This window comes from Suricata suricatta, chromosome 10 (genome assembly GCF_006229205.1).
Source record: "Suricata suricatta isolate VVHF042 chromosome 10, meerkat_22Aug2017_6uvM2_HiC, whole genome shotgun sequence".
In the NCBI taxonomy this organism is placed as follows: domain Eukaryota; kingdom Metazoa; phylum Chordata; class Mammalia; order Carnivora; family Herpestidae; genus Suricata; species Suricata suricatta.
The window spans coordinates 41,263,586-41,278,973 of NC_043709.1; the positions used below are offsets into that span (position 1 = coordinate 41,263,586).

Below are 15,388 nucleotides of genomic sequence, written 5' to 3' on the forward strand. Positions count from 1 at the left end.
TTTATAAATATTCTCTAAATATACTTTTTTATATTATAAAAGTATAACATGTCACATATAATCAGAATTGAATATTTAAATTTAGTATTAGTTGTATTTTACTTTTTAAAAATTTTTTATAATGTTTCATTATTTTTGAGAGAGACAGCTTGAGCAGGGGAAGGTCAGAGAGAGAGGGAGACACAGATCCTGAAGACAGTCTCCAGGCTCTGAGCTAGCTGTCCGCACAGCGCCTGATGCAGGGCTCGAACCCATGAACTGTGAGATCATGACCTGAGCTGAAGCTGGACGCTCAACCGACTGAGCCACCCAGGCGCCCCATTTGTACGTTACTTCTTATATACTTTCTAGCTTTAAATAATTCATCAGTTGGGGCACCTAGCTGGCTCAGTCTGTTGAGCGTCCAGCTTCAGCTCAGGTCATGATCTCAGGTTTGTGAATTCCAGTCCCGCATTGGGCTCTGTGCTGACAGCTGGGAGCCTGGAGCCTGCTTTGGATTTTGTTTCCCTTTCTCTGCCCTTCCCTGGCTTGTGCTCTGTCTCTCTATTTTTCTCTCTCTCAAAAAATTAAAAATAAATAATTCATCTGTTCATTTCTTTAGGGCGCAAACTTGACATTTTTGAGTTCTGATCATCTGAGACTTCCAGAAAGCATAAAAGAAAACACATTACTTATACTTCGAATCACTAATATTGATCAGATAGCTTTGGATTCTCTCAAGTAAGTAAAATACGCATTTGTCATTTTGAAAGTAAGTGAAAATACTTTTTTTATGATCTTAAAATGATATTCTATCCTAGAGCATTTTGACTTTAGCGAAGGTTTATATTTTTGAAAAACAAAGCATAGATGAATTTGTCTCCTTTATGTGCTATTTTGTACTCAAATATACTTTATGTGTGGGAATAGTAAAATAAAGATCAAAGTGTCCGATTTTCCATTATTAATTTGTCTGTGCTAGGTCACCTTTATTTTACCAAATGCCACTGAAGTAATCAATTTTAAAAGGTAGGGTGTAATACAGTATTATAATGTTTCCCACATTTTTAGTGTAATGCTTTTTTTAGCACTTGCTTGTAGTATTCATGGATGGATGGTATACATAATGAAAAAAAAGTGCTATGAATCAAAAAATGCTTTTAAATAAATTTGAATTTTTTAAGTCACAGAATATTTATTATATAAAACATTTTAAACAGATTTTATTTTAGAGAGAGAGAGTGTGTGTACAAGGCGGTAGGAAGGCAGAGGGAGCGAGAGAGTGTGTGTACAAGGCGGTAGGAAGGCAGAGGGAGAGAGAGAGAGTGTGTACAAGGCGGTAGGAAGGCAGAGGGAGAGAGAGAGAGTGTGTACAAGGCGGTAGGAAGGCAGAGGGAGAGAGAAAGGCTTTTAAGCAGGTTCCACACTCAGGACAGAGCCCAGCTTGGGGCTCGATCCAGTGACCCTAGAATCAGGACCTTAGCCGAAATGAAGATTGGACACTCAATCAACAGAGCCACCCAGTGCCCCCAAACATATTACTTATATACGTATGTTTTAATATATATTATGAACATGTCAATTGCAATATATATTATTTATACATATTTTATAATACATATTCTGTGATTTAAAAGAATTTAAATTAATTTAATAACACGTTTTGACTCAAAGTATTATATATAAATAATATATGTTTTTTATATATTCATATTTATATATAAGTAATATATGTAAGTAAAATGTAAAATATATAATCAGGATATATAATAAAATATATATTTTAAATCACAGAATATATGTGTATATACGCTATATTTGCTGATTATGTCTCAGTGCTGTATGCATATCAGAATGACAATAATTGGTGTACTGTATGTGCATTAGAGGCCACATCCCATAAATTGGCTAAAGGAAATCTGTTTCTTTGTTATTTGCCTGTATTGCTCAAATGTATGGGTTTTTTTTTTTTTTTTTGGCCTTCGAAAATCACGTTTTTACATTTTTGTACTTTGAAAGTTAAAACTGATTTTAAATTTTATAGTTTTAATTATTTTAAAAGAATATTGAAATAGCTACAAAATGAATATAACGTTTAAAGGTAGTTCTTGGAAGGTTTAAGGTTTAGCTCTTGAGGTAGCAGATTTAATCTTCTCGGGATTAAAGCAGCAAGCAGAGGTGCGATTTGACTAATCTCTAAGCACACTTCCAGCTCTGAGAGTTTCTTTGAGTTCGTAACCAGGAAGAGCTTAGAGTTTCCATACTCAAAATTGCAAAGCAATATATTTTTATCATCATGAACATGTCAATTGCAGAACCGATTCTGTGGAACATGAAGATATAACCAGTCAAGAAGCCAGTGATAGGCTTGTCTTAAAGGCCATCCAAGGTACGTGTCATTACCAAAGTCTCAAGTCTTCAACCATTCTCTTTGCAAGCAGTATTTTCCAGACATTTCTTAGTTTTATAACAAAGGCACTTGATTTATATTTCTTATTTGCTTATTTTTTATCAGTTTATGTTTATATATTTAAAAATATTTTTAAGATTTCTCCTATTTTAATGATTCTGTTTAACTGAATAATTATATATGAATTATAAAGTTAAGAATTTAATTTTGTCTTTTTTTTTATTTTTGAGAGAGAGCACACATGGGCAGCGGAATGGGTCAGTGGTGGTGGTGAGGGGTGGAGAGACAGAGAGAGAGAGAATCCCAACATGAATCTTATTCCCAGTCTAGCATTTTTTTTTATAAGAGGCTACTATAAATCTCTTTAGGTTATCATCTAACGCATAAGACAAATATATTACAAAAATCACTTACATTTTATTCATTTCATGGATAAAACCCATACTATCATGTTCTAAAATTCTTAAATTCAGTGTGCTTGGGTTGCTCAGTGCAACTCTTGATCTTGACTCAGATCATCATTCCAGGCTTGTGGGTTTGAGTTCTGCTTCAGGCTCTGTGCTGACAGCGTGGAGCCTGCTTGGGATTCTTTCTTTCCTTCTTTCTCTGCCCTTCCCCTGCTTCTCTCTCTCAAAACAAATAAATGACATTAAAAAAAAAGTTATCCAGGATTGGTATTTGAACTGTCCAATATTCTTGATGTTATTGTTAGTAAATTATTTTTTTCTGTTCTGACATGGTCGGTACAATATTTGTCACTGTTGAATCCAGTGAGACGTGTTCTTGATTGTATTTAATAACTGCTCTGTAAAGTTAACCATATTTTCTTAAGTAATGAGGGCACAAAATGTGTTAAATATCATCACTGACCACAAAGAGAATGCGAGGAGCTTGAAAATATAGAGTAAAAATTCCTAGAAGAAAGGGCTACTTTAAATGTCTAATTATAAGATAGCACTCTAATGCCTTGATGCTACTTAGTATGTAAGTTATACTTGGATGATTTCAAACTATTTTAGAAATTTTGAACTCGTTGTTTTTGAGTGACTTGCCTGGCATCAATTTTATAATTTGAGGAAAGAGGAAAGAGGTGAAAGATGTGGGATCATTAGATGAAGAGGAAGCCTGGAAAGTAAAAACTAAGAATTTATTTGTTACATTTAGATTATTTTCATCCTGATAAAGTGATCCATTATTTTTGTATACTTAAAATACAGCACTTCTACCACACAGTGGTGCTATAGTTCTAGTATATTTACATGGGATTTTGTATATAACACTCTGTACTAAACATTCTATTTTCCAAACTCTTTTGTCAGTCATGCACACACTCTAGTTGCATATTCACATCGCTTATATTACTTACATCAGCTTTAATTTTCCTACAAGAGAGACAATTGTAATTTGATACGTTTGTGTAATGGAACAATTGGTTTTCATCCCTCTTCTTCCTGAACAGATGCGCTAAAGGAACAGCTATACAAAAGAGGTGTTCGTATTTTGACTGGATTGGGAAAATACCTTCAACAACTGGACAAAGAAGGAACTGGACTTTTAGATAAGGCAGATTTTAAGCAAGCTCTAAAAGTATTTCACTTAGAAGTGTCTGAAAACGTATGTGCTGCCATGAACAACATAGTATTCTTATGTGGTATTATTCAATTTTCTAGTGAGATTTTGGTAGTTCATGTGTCTCTCTCTTTCTTTATGCCTCATAATCAGTGTTAGCCATCAAGCTGCAAGTCCTGTTGATTTTTTAAAATTTCAATATTCATTCTTCCCTCCTACATTCAACCAGAGCCTAATAAGTAGGCACTGTTCTCAGCTCTGAGAACACATACTCCGTACTCTTAAGGTCTTCATAATCAAAGGAAAAAAAAGATAAAAAGGTTACAGGACACTACATGTGTTAAGTAGAGAATGCTTTCAGAACACAAGGGACATATTGCAAGCCAGCTTATGGGGAAGGAGAGGGAAGATCATAGGATTCCTGGAGGAGGGCATAGCCGAGCTGCCTTTTGAAGGATGAGGAGGAGCTAAGCAGAGAAGAGGGGAGGAGGAGTGTGGATCAGACAGGGAGACTTCGCAACAGGAGAAGCACACGTAAATGCCTCAAGGGGAGAGGGAGTGTAGCCTGTTCTGGGAATTGCAGAAGGTCACCCTCACCCCCTCACCCCTGCCAGAGCTGTTACACAGCCTGCTGTCTATGCTGGGCGCAGTCTCACACTAGACCTTTGCATGGCTGATTCTCCATCATTCTCTCCACTGGGAGCACTACGCTGACAGTTCTGTCTAAAGCAGTGCCCCATCTGATCCCCGGTCCTCTCCATACTATTTACCATTTTATTTTCTCCATACCACTTTGCAAGTCTTCTCTGGCTTTTCTGGCAAGCACAGTGTAAGTTCCATCAGGGCAGAGACCAAGGTGTTTCTGGTTTCTTGCTGTAACCCCTCAAGTAGACCCTGGCATAAGCAGGTGCGGAGTAAACACACGATGCGTCAGTTTACATGGGTAGATGGATGGAAGGAAGGAAAAGAAAAGAATGAAGAAAATAAACCTAGCAGGGTTCTGTTACATTAAAGCCTTGTGTGCCACACTACACTTGGATTTTATTCTAACAGTGAATTTGATACACATCGACCTCAAGGGTTTCAGATAGGGGAGTCTCTTGCATTGTTCTCTCTTGCTTCAGATGGTCTTGTCACAAGACATAGTATATTTTGTGGAAAGAACACTGGATGTTGAATTTATGGACACAGATTCAAGTTCTGGCTTTACTACTTCAACTGTGTGATTTTGAATAGGTCGTTTAACTTTTCCAAAGGGCGGGCTTCGCCTGGACAATCAGCTGGTACCTGTGGTCAGAGTTACCTTGAACCTCACATGAGACAATTACATGGGAATATGCCTTATTTCTATTATTTTTTAAAAAATTGTGTTTATTTATTTTGAGAGGCAGAGAGAGAGAGCAGGGGAAAGGTAGAGAGAGAGTGAGAAACAGAGACAGAGAATCCCAAACAGGCTCCTCCCTGCCAGCACAGAGCTGGATGCGGGGCTCAACCCCATGAAATCGTGAGGTCATGACCTGAGCCGAACCAAGAGTCAGACACTTAACAGACTGAGCCACCCAGGTGCCCCGTCAGGCTCATTTCAAACCTCAGGAGCACATTTTACAGACAATTAAAGTCAGTCATGTACGAGGTATTATGACAGACAAATTAGGAGTTGTTGAAAAGTGGCGGGGAGGTAGGGCATCTTACGATGGAGTTTTCTTATTGGAATTTTAATTGAAAAAGGAGGAGGAAGTGGAAGAGAACTTATTTGAGTACCTATTTGTCAGTCGCCTTGCTAGATACCTTATTTACATTCTTACTTAAAGCTAACATCTTGACTGAAACATTGAAAGTATATTTACCTCCGTTTAAGAAAACCTCATGCTGTAATCTCTTTGTTGTTAGGAACTCTGTGAATAGAACATTCTACTACGTTGTGCATTTGCAGCGGAGTAAGTGGCAATGGTAAAATGAACAACTGGCATGAGGTTTTACTGAAAATAACACCTTTCAGTGTGAATTATGGAATAATATTGGAGCCATTCAAATCTTCTGTGCTCTGAAACACGAAGACTAGAAACACTGCTAGTGAGCCTAATGCATTTGAAGCACTGCAGAACCTGAAGTGTTTTCTTACTTGTCACAGATATAATACAATAAACATAATCAAATGCTCAAATTCAAGTAAATGGTAAGCATTTTTGTATAGAAAGGAATTGAACTTAAAATATAAACTTGTGACATTGCCACTCCTAAGCGGTCCTTAACTTACAGAACTGTTCACCACAGAGTTCCTTCAAATACCTTTCTCAGTGCCTTTGCAAGCTTTCTTAGTGCTTTTGCTTGGATTTATACATAACTTTTTGGAAGTTTTAAATCAACTCTGTTACCTTGTTTGGGGCTAATGTAGTAACAAAATATATTAAGATGAGTTTTATTTTGGTCATGTGTAAGTTTAAGGTGAAACAATGCTATCTGTGTGAATATTTCTAGGATTTTGAGTCTGCGTGGCGAATTCTGAATGGCAATGGCAATGACAGGGTTGATTACGGAGAATTTAAACGGGCCATTATTGGTGAAATGAATGAGTACAGGAAATCATTTGTTCGAAAGGTAATATTATTAAGTAATCTTTAAATAGTTGCTTTTAATAAGGTATTGGCTCATTTCTTAAAAAATTTTAATGTTTATTTATATTTGAGAGAGAGACAGAAAGAGACAATGAGCAGGTGGTGGAGAGACAGAGAGAGAGGGATACACAATACAAAGCAGGCTCCAGGCTCTGAGCTATCAGCACAGAGGCCTACCTGGGGCTCAACTCATGAGATCATGACCTGAGTCAGACTCTCAACTGACTGAGCTACCCAGGCACCTCAGGGCTTATTATTTTAAAACTTCATTAAATTACTATTGAACACATTTATTTATGCATTTATGTATGCGTGTATGTATGTATGTATTTAGAGTGAATGCAAGCAGGGGAAGAGCAGAGAGAGAAAAGAGAGAATCCCAAGCAGACTCTGTGTTGACAGCACAGAGCCTGACCTGGGACTTGATCCCATGAACCATGAGATGTGACCTCAGCCTAAGTCAAGAATCAAACCCTTAAGTGACTGAGCCACCCAGGTGCCCCACCATTGGACATGTTTTAAATCCCTTTGCCTGTCATTTGTTTTGGGTTTAGTAAAATACAACCACGCATACATATACAAATCTACCAGGATAAAGCAAAATAATTTATACATGTTTTAGAAATGGATTTTATTTCATTAAAAATTTTTTAAACATGTATTTATTTTTGAGAGACAGAAACAGTGTGAGTGGTGAGGGAGCAGAAAGAGAGAGGGAGACACAGAATCTAATGGAAGCAGGCTCCAGGTTCTGAGCTGTCGACATAGAACCTGTTGTGGGGCTCGAATTCATGACCTGAGTCGAAGTTAGATGCTTAACCAGCTGAGCTACCCAGGAGCCCCAGGAACAGATTTTAAAAAGAAAATAATCTGGAATCAAAGTTTGGTTCACAAATTACTAGTTCCATAAATTGCTGCGTCCATAAATGACTAGGTATGTGACTATCTATTATCAAGTATCTTTGAGCCTTAGTTTTGTCTCATAGACTTAGTATAAGGAGTAAGCCTGTCAGATTTTAGCATTGTGTCTATTCCAGTGTCAAGGCTCAGTACATGTTATCTTAGGATGGTGACTAGAGATGTTTCTCTGGTTTTTATAATATGCATGTTAGCTATTCAAATGAAGATTAAAATGTGTTAAATTGGAATTAAAAACAAGACCCCCAGGGTGCCTGGGTGGCTCAGTCAGTTAAATGTTTGATTTCAGCTCAGGTCATGGTCTCACGGTTTGTGGGATTGAGCCCCACATCGGGCTCCATGATTCCAGCATGGATCCTGCTTGGGATCCTGTCTCTTTCTGCTTCCCCTGCTCACACACACACTCTCTCAAAATAAATAAATCAAACTTTAAAAAACAAACAAAACACAAACCCTGATTTTTATAAAAAGGCACGTATTACTCAGGTTCTTGTAGCCACTTTTAGAGCATACTTTTGAGCAACATAGTTTCTTTTTCTCTTGTATATGTACCTAATAGAAAATGTATATGTATCTAATATTGGAAACAAAGCTATTGTGTATAGAAAAGTATAAACAATTACATCAGGTATACATCTTAAATAGAAAATATAAAAATCTTTATCTTTGCTGGCCAAAAGACACAATGAAAACTTTATGTTAAATGAATTCACTGCATAATATTTATAAATGTGCATTTATTTGTGCTTTACATGTCCTGGTGACATGTTTGAATATCAGGAGTACAAGCATAAATCTTGATGCTGGGAATAGAGGGAAAAAGTAGAGTTATAAAGTACTATATGAATTCACTAGGGCTGCCATAACAAATACCACAGACTGGGTGACTTAAATAACGGGACTTTATTGTCTTGTACTCTTGAAGGCTAGAAGTCCAAGATGAGGATGTCAGCAGGTTTGGTTCTTCTGAGGCCTCTCTCCTTGGCTTGTGATTGGTTGTCTTTTCTCGGTGTGCTCTTACCCTCGGTCGGGTTGTTTGGGCCCTAATCTCCTCTTCTTATACTGACACCAGTTATACTGGGTTAGGGCCACCTTAGTGATTTTATTTTAACTTAATTACTCCTTCAAAGACCCCATCTCCAAATAACAGTCACATTCTGAGGTGTACGGTGGGTCAGGGCTTCAACACATGAATTAGGGGAAGACATAGTCCGCCCATTACAGGTGCCATATTTCTGTGAACACATGATTGTGATTAAACACACTTATTCTAGTTTTGACTCTTGCAAATGTGGCCTGTTGTTTTGAGTTGGTTTTGTGTTTTTTATACCCACTCTTCTTCTCCATAAATTTTTAATTTTATGATACTAAAAATTTTATTGACTTAGAGGAGTAGTAAAACAACTGGCATATCAAAAGGTAGTGTTAAAATTTAGGAAATGGAGTAACACAGGCCATTTAAAAAGTATTGTAATTTCTCATTGATTTTAGTGATGAATATTTACACGTTTACTTTTTGAATCAAAGTAATTTGTCTTGGCCATTTATCAGTTTCCTTTAAATTCTAGAGCAGGAAGTTACCAGAAAGGTACTTAACTCTAAAGTGTGAGAGGAAAGCCAGGGCCATCAGAGGTAAGATTACTTTCTCAATGTCAGGGTTCCAGGAAGTGGTAGAAATAATACTTGAGTGTAGATTACCTATCAATTTGCTCTAGTATTTTCCTGGATTCATGATGTTTCCTTCATATACCAGTTTAGTACTTTTAAACTGGCTGCTTTAGAGCTCACAAATAACCTTCTTCAGAATAGGGAACTAGATTCTCTTGTCTAATGAGTCCATAGAAAAAAAAATAACATCTCTCTTTATTTAGGCCTTTATGAAACTGGATTTCAACAAAACTGGCTGTGTGCCTATCATAGATATAAGAAAATGTTATTGTGCAAAGAAGCATCCTCAAGTAATTTCAGGTAATTATTATGAGTTAAAATGCATTACATTTCTAAAATGTTAGCTAATAAAAGTAATATCTTTAAATTATATTAACTTACAGTGTGGACTTGAGGCTATTAAGGGAGGAAATAAACAATTATTTTTTTAAACCAGAAGCATAGGAGCCATTTGACCTTCATTTAAAAATTCATAGGTCTATTGTCTGCTTATTTTTTTCTTTGATTGTCATAAACCGAAAATGAACTTTTATTTCTTACTGAGGAGACAGTGAGGAATTTGATTTGGAACAGAATAGATTTAGAGGACAGGTAATTACATGTGCAAGTTCTCTGAGTTGGTTTTACTGTGTTTGCTTGCACGGGAAGATTTAAGGCAAAAAGTGAATGTCCTTCTCTAGGAACAGAGGTAATGAGCATACATATGACCGTCAAAATTTGAGGATGGAGAAAACACATGCATACATCCTGGTGGTCCCCGACTTCGGATGGTTCAACTTAATGATATTCTGACTGTATGATAGTGTGAAAACAATAAGCACTTAGGAGAAATTACTTCGAATTTTGGATTTCAATCTTCTCTCCCCCGGCCAACGCCGTGCGGTGCATTACTCTCCGGTGCTGTCGCGCAGTGGCGACAGTCTCTAGCTCCCAGTCAGCCACGCGATCCGGAGGGTCCACAACCCACACGCTCACAACCATTCGCTTGTGAGCGAATTTGGCTATTAACAATAGTTTTGTTAGATGTCATGGAATTGTTGGTGAGGGTTTTATTTTTGTTTTTGGGTAAGCCTTTATTAGTTTAAGAAATTCTGTACCTTGTCTTTATATTCTCATTAAGGAAGATCTAGCAAGGCATAAAAAGCCTTAAAGAGAGGAAAATCCATTACTGTTTTTTAAAGAAGAGAAACAAGAAACCTTTATTGTTATCTATTATTACAAATTATAATCTATTCACATACCTGTCCCTGGGATATAGATTGTTTAAAATTTATAATTAATTTCAAATTAAGGCTTTTGTAGCACAACTAACTATACAAAATATTTTTTTACTTTGCGTAAGTAATTTATTAGAAAAAGCTATTTTCACGTTTAATAGAAATAAGATGTCTCAAATATATTTCTTGTAAAAATAATAGAAACTTAACAATGTTCATTAAAATACTTCATGGTCTCTAAGAGGAGAGAAAGAAAAGTTAGTTACAAATGATAAAAGTTACATATTTCCTGGGTGGGAGTGTAAAGGAGGCATAAAATTCTTGAGTATTTGAAACACAAATTTAAATAAAAAGTGTTGGGACACATAGGTGGCTCAGTTGGTTAAGCATCCGATTCTTGATTTTGGCTCAGGTCATGATCTCCTGGTCTTGAGTTTGAGCTCTGCCTTGGGCTCTGAGCAGAGTCTGCTTGGGATTCTTTGCCTCTCTCTCTCTCTCCCTCTCTCTCTCTTTCTCTGCCCCTCCCCTGCTCACACACTCTCTCTCAAAATAAATAGTAAATAAAAACTTTTAAAAATTAAAAAATAAATGTTTTTATTTAAAAAATAGTGTTAAAACTCACTTATCCCAAAGTACAGATGGTAAACAGAGGAGGAAATCTCTTCTGCCAACAAGTACATATTTTTATATAGATTAGATCTTGATTAACTTTAATCCTTGACTAACATTCAATTAGAAATTCACTTTATTGTTTTATATTACCATTTCTGCAGAACATACATATTTAGTCCTTGTTCGGTCCCCTGTTTTTAAAATAAAATAATCACTTGTTCTCTATTTCTCATTCATGTTTTTATTTTTATTTTTTAATTTTTATTTGTTATTTATTTATTTATTTATTTATTTATTTATTTATTAGAGAGAGAGAGAGAACGAGGAAGGGGCAGAAAGGAGGTAGACAGAATCCCAAGCAGGCTCTGTGCTGTCAGCAAAGTCAAATGGAGGTCTAGAACTCACTAGTTGTGGGACCACGATGAACCAAAACCAAGTCAGACACTCAACCAGCAGAGCTGGTGCCCCTTGCATGCAAGTTTTTAAAAGACAGCAAACATCTTATCAATAGTATTCTTTCAGTTTAAAAGGCACTTTACAATGAATTATTACCAAGTCCATTAGAGAACCTCTGGTGTTTGAAAAAGATCCAACTCTTGCCTAATTTTGCCCACCTCATTAGACAATTAAGGTGGTATTCCCACTTAAGTTTGTTATTTTGAAACACAGTATGACTCCAAAACTATTTAGAGAGTCACATAGATTTCTCTGACCCTTTCTTGCCTTTATTAATGGGCCTCTATTTTATCTGAGTATTACCTGACCACTTCTGTAGTTTACTTCTGTCTTTCAATTCCTCTTATTAAAAACTTAATGAATGTGTTTCCCCCTGTTCTGGGCTGGGAGTAGATCTGTGTGAGGAGGGAGGGTAGTGGCTAAGATCTTTCCTTCCCTTTGACCTCAATACAATCTGAGCTACTTATTTAAATAGCTTATTGTTCTCTTTGTGAATTAAAAAAGCAAATGAATTAAAAGACTGAATCAGATATTTTATGTTCTCTCCTTAAATAACAAACTAAAAAATTATGTTTTTACATATGTGATCCTCAATAGCATCTTCCTATAGAATGAAATTAATCATAATTAATATAACCTAGTGGAAATAGCTTACTTAATGTCAGAGATTAAAATAGAGTGATTTAATCCAATGAAAGTTCTTCCAGCAAAGATTTTCTTAGGCCTCTGAATCCTATGTTCACAGTAATATTTTCTGGCTGCAATTATGAGTAACTGATTCATGAAATAACTAATGCCTGAATATAGGGATGTTTGTCACACATTGCATTATTGCATTAACAGCCTATAAGTCTTTGAAATTATTTGTTTTCTTCTTTCCTCATTTCTAATGGAAATAAAGCCGAGTCCTCTAAAATATTAAGAAATTTAATAATATCTACAGTAGTGACTCTTATTTTGCTTAAATGTATTGGATACATCATATCAGAGGCTTAAAAGAGGCCTCAAATGTGTACTAAACTCATCACCATTAAATTCTGATTTGTGAAAAAAAATGTTTAAATAAATTGGAGGGTAGTTTGACATAAGATTTCAAATTGTGAAGAGATTTCCTAAGGTGATTAAGTATTTTATTGTCATCAGTTACTTCACTAGTCTTTTAAGAAGAATGTTTCACAGTCAGTACTATTTTACAGGCCATTCCACAGAGGAAGACATCAAATTATCTTTTCTAGAAACACTAAAAGATGCCTGCAGCAAGTCTGAGGAAGTGTCGTACAGTGAATTTGAAGATTACTATGAAGGTCTAAGTATAGGGGTAGTAAGTGATGAAGATTTTGTTAACATCTTACGTACTCCATGGGGGATTTAGTTTTTCAAAATGAGTGTGTCTTCAGCACAAAGCATTTTATTTTATTTTATTTTTTAAATAGCTTATTGTCAAATTGGTTTCCATACAACATCCAGTGCTCTTCCCCACAAGTGCCCTCCTCCATCACCACCACCTCTTTGCCCTCCTCCCGTTCCCCCTTCAACCCTTGGTTTGTTTTCAGCATTCAGTAGTCTCTCAAGTTTTGTGTCCCTCTCTCTCCCCAACTCTCTTTCCCTCTTCCCCCCTCCCTGGTCCTCCATTAGGTTTCTCTTGTTCTCCTGTTAGCCCTATGAGTGCAAACATATGGTATCTGTCCTTCTCTGCCTGACTTATTTCACTTAGCATGACACCCTCAAGGTCCATCCACTTTCCTACATATGGCCATATTTCATTCTTTCTCATTGCCATGTAATACTCCATTGTATATATATATACACCACATCTTCTTGATCCACTCATCAGATGATGGACATCTAGGCTCTTTCCATGATTTGGCTATTGTTGACAGTTCTGCTATGAACATTGGGGTACATGTGCTCCTATGCATCAGCATTTGTGTGTCCCTTGAGTAAATCCCTAGCACTGCTATTGCTGGGTCATAAGAGAGTTCTATGGATAGTTTTCTGAGGAACCTCCACACTGTTTTCCAGAGTGGCTGCACCAGTTTACATTCCCACCAACAGTGTAGGAGGGTGCCTGTCTCTCCACACCCTCGCCAGCATCTACAGTCTCTGGTTTTGCTTATTTTAGCCACTCTGACTGGCATGAGGTGGTATCTCAATGTGGTTTTGATTTGTGTTTCCCTGATGATGAGTAATGTTGAGCATCATTTCATGTGCCTGTAGGCCATCTGGATGTCCTCTTTGGAGAAGTGTCTGTTCATGTCTTCTGTCCATTTCTTCACTGGGTTATTTGTTTTTTGGGTGTGGAGTTTGGTGAGTTCTTTGTAGATTTTGGATCCTAGCCCTTTATCTGATATGTCATTTGCAAATATCTTTTCCCATTCTGTCAGTTGCCTATTAGTTTTCTTGATTGTTTCCTTTGCAGTGCAGAAGCTTTTTATATTGATGAGGTCCCAAGAGTTCAGTTTTGCTTTCATTTCCCTTGCCTAGCACAAAGCATTTTAAAGGAGAGATGAAGTGATTGTAAAATACAGTCAAACGCTGGAATATATTTTTCTAGGACTTTTTATTTCTCATAAAGATTGTGTTGGGAAAGAGAAATCCGAAAGATAGATGAAGGGGTATATGTACATTCATATGCATGTGTGTGTGCTTGCCTGTCTCTAAGTTTGTAAAGCCCTTCTTGATTTATTACCTATCTTGAATGGATTTTAAAGGTCATTTTTAAGTAGTTTCATAGGAAAGTTACATCTTCATTAAACTATGTGGGAGTGAGTATTTGTACAGTAACCAAGTTATTCATCCATTGTTGTTTTTTGCTACTTGCTTCCCAAAATATGATTGCCAGCACTCTCAATCTGATTGATTGGAATTGGGCCCAAAGTCTGTAAGACTTCCAATAGTTCAGCTTGTTTCAAACATATGAAAATGTTAAAGGAATTAAAGGATATCCAAGAGAAATCTTCCTGCGGGGTGATTGTAGATGTTTTCTGTAACATAAATATTTAGAATGATGGAGGCTTATCCCTAAAATGCTTATTTAAACACTGACTTGTCTTGTGAAATCTTCTAAATTATGTGCTGGTTTTTTTGTTTTTAAGGTTTTTTTTTTTTTGGTCCAGTTGAGCACAATGTAATTATTTGAGTGATCAGCTCTGTTCTTCTTTTATTCTATTTTTAACTGCAGTCCTTATTACCTACACAGAATTACTAGTTAGCTAGAAATGATGTAGAATGGAAGGGGGAACATTTTCTGAGTTTTTAAATAAAGATCTCAAAAAAGTGCATTATCACATGTATGGACTAAGGGATAGTTTAGTAATTCTGAACAAAATGTAAAAGGATATTCCTGTCCTAAAATGAATGTATGTTATTTTAAATACCTCCTTTTGTTATACTAACACAACTGAAACATTTTCTTCTCAATAGATATTATTTAATGATTAGATGTGTTGTAATTATCCATTCTAAATTCTTCTTCACTTCTCACTTCTGCTTGGAAATACAGAGAGAAGAGATAACTCAGTTGTTTCCAAGTTCATACTTTTAAATGTTGTATATTATGATAACATAAATTAGAAAAGAATGATGTTGAATAAAATAAGTGGTTCAAAAATGAAAATATATGTTTTGTGGAATATGACCTTTGGCATTATTCATCCATCCCGTTGGCAACATTTCCAGTTGTGTGATGTGTGTGAACACAGTAAGTTCAAAGTAGTACTTTTTCAAGATTTGAGTAGGTACTAAAACTCACTACTTAAATACCAGAAAGAACATAAGTACAAACATTTTAGTGCTATTTTCACCAGCTAAATTCTTTATTTCTTGGAATTTTCCCTCCCAATTAGGTTATTGTAGTTAAAACAATATGCTGAAAGACATTTTGCCAGAAATAAGTCTATAGTAAGTATAGTAAGTGTATAGTAAGTAACACCATTTCTGAATCA

General features: G+C 36.1%; 1 protein-coding gene across 1 annotated transcript in view; it reads left to right on the forward strand.

The window, feature by feature from the left end:
- The window catches only part of CAPS2 (calcyphosine 2), a 47,299-nt gene extending 34,483 nt beyond the window's left edge, over nucleotides 1-12,816 (forward strand). Inside the window, exons 12-17 of the mRNA XM_029954624.1 lie at nucleotides 602-720; nucleotides 2,295-2,368; nucleotides 3,849-4,003; nucleotides 6,437-6,556; nucleotides 9,363-9,459; nucleotides 12,641-12,816. Coding sequence (XP_029810484.1) covers nucleotides 602-720; nucleotides 2,295-2,368; nucleotides 3,849-4,003; nucleotides 6,437-6,556; nucleotides 9,363-9,459; nucleotides 12,641-12,816 — 741 coding nt within the window. The remainder of the gene's footprint in view (nucleotides 1-601; nucleotides 721-2,294; nucleotides 2,369-3,848; nucleotides 4,004-6,436; nucleotides 6,557-9,362; nucleotides 9,460-12,640) is intronic.
- Nucleotides 12,817-15,388: the final 2,572 nt, after the last annotated feature.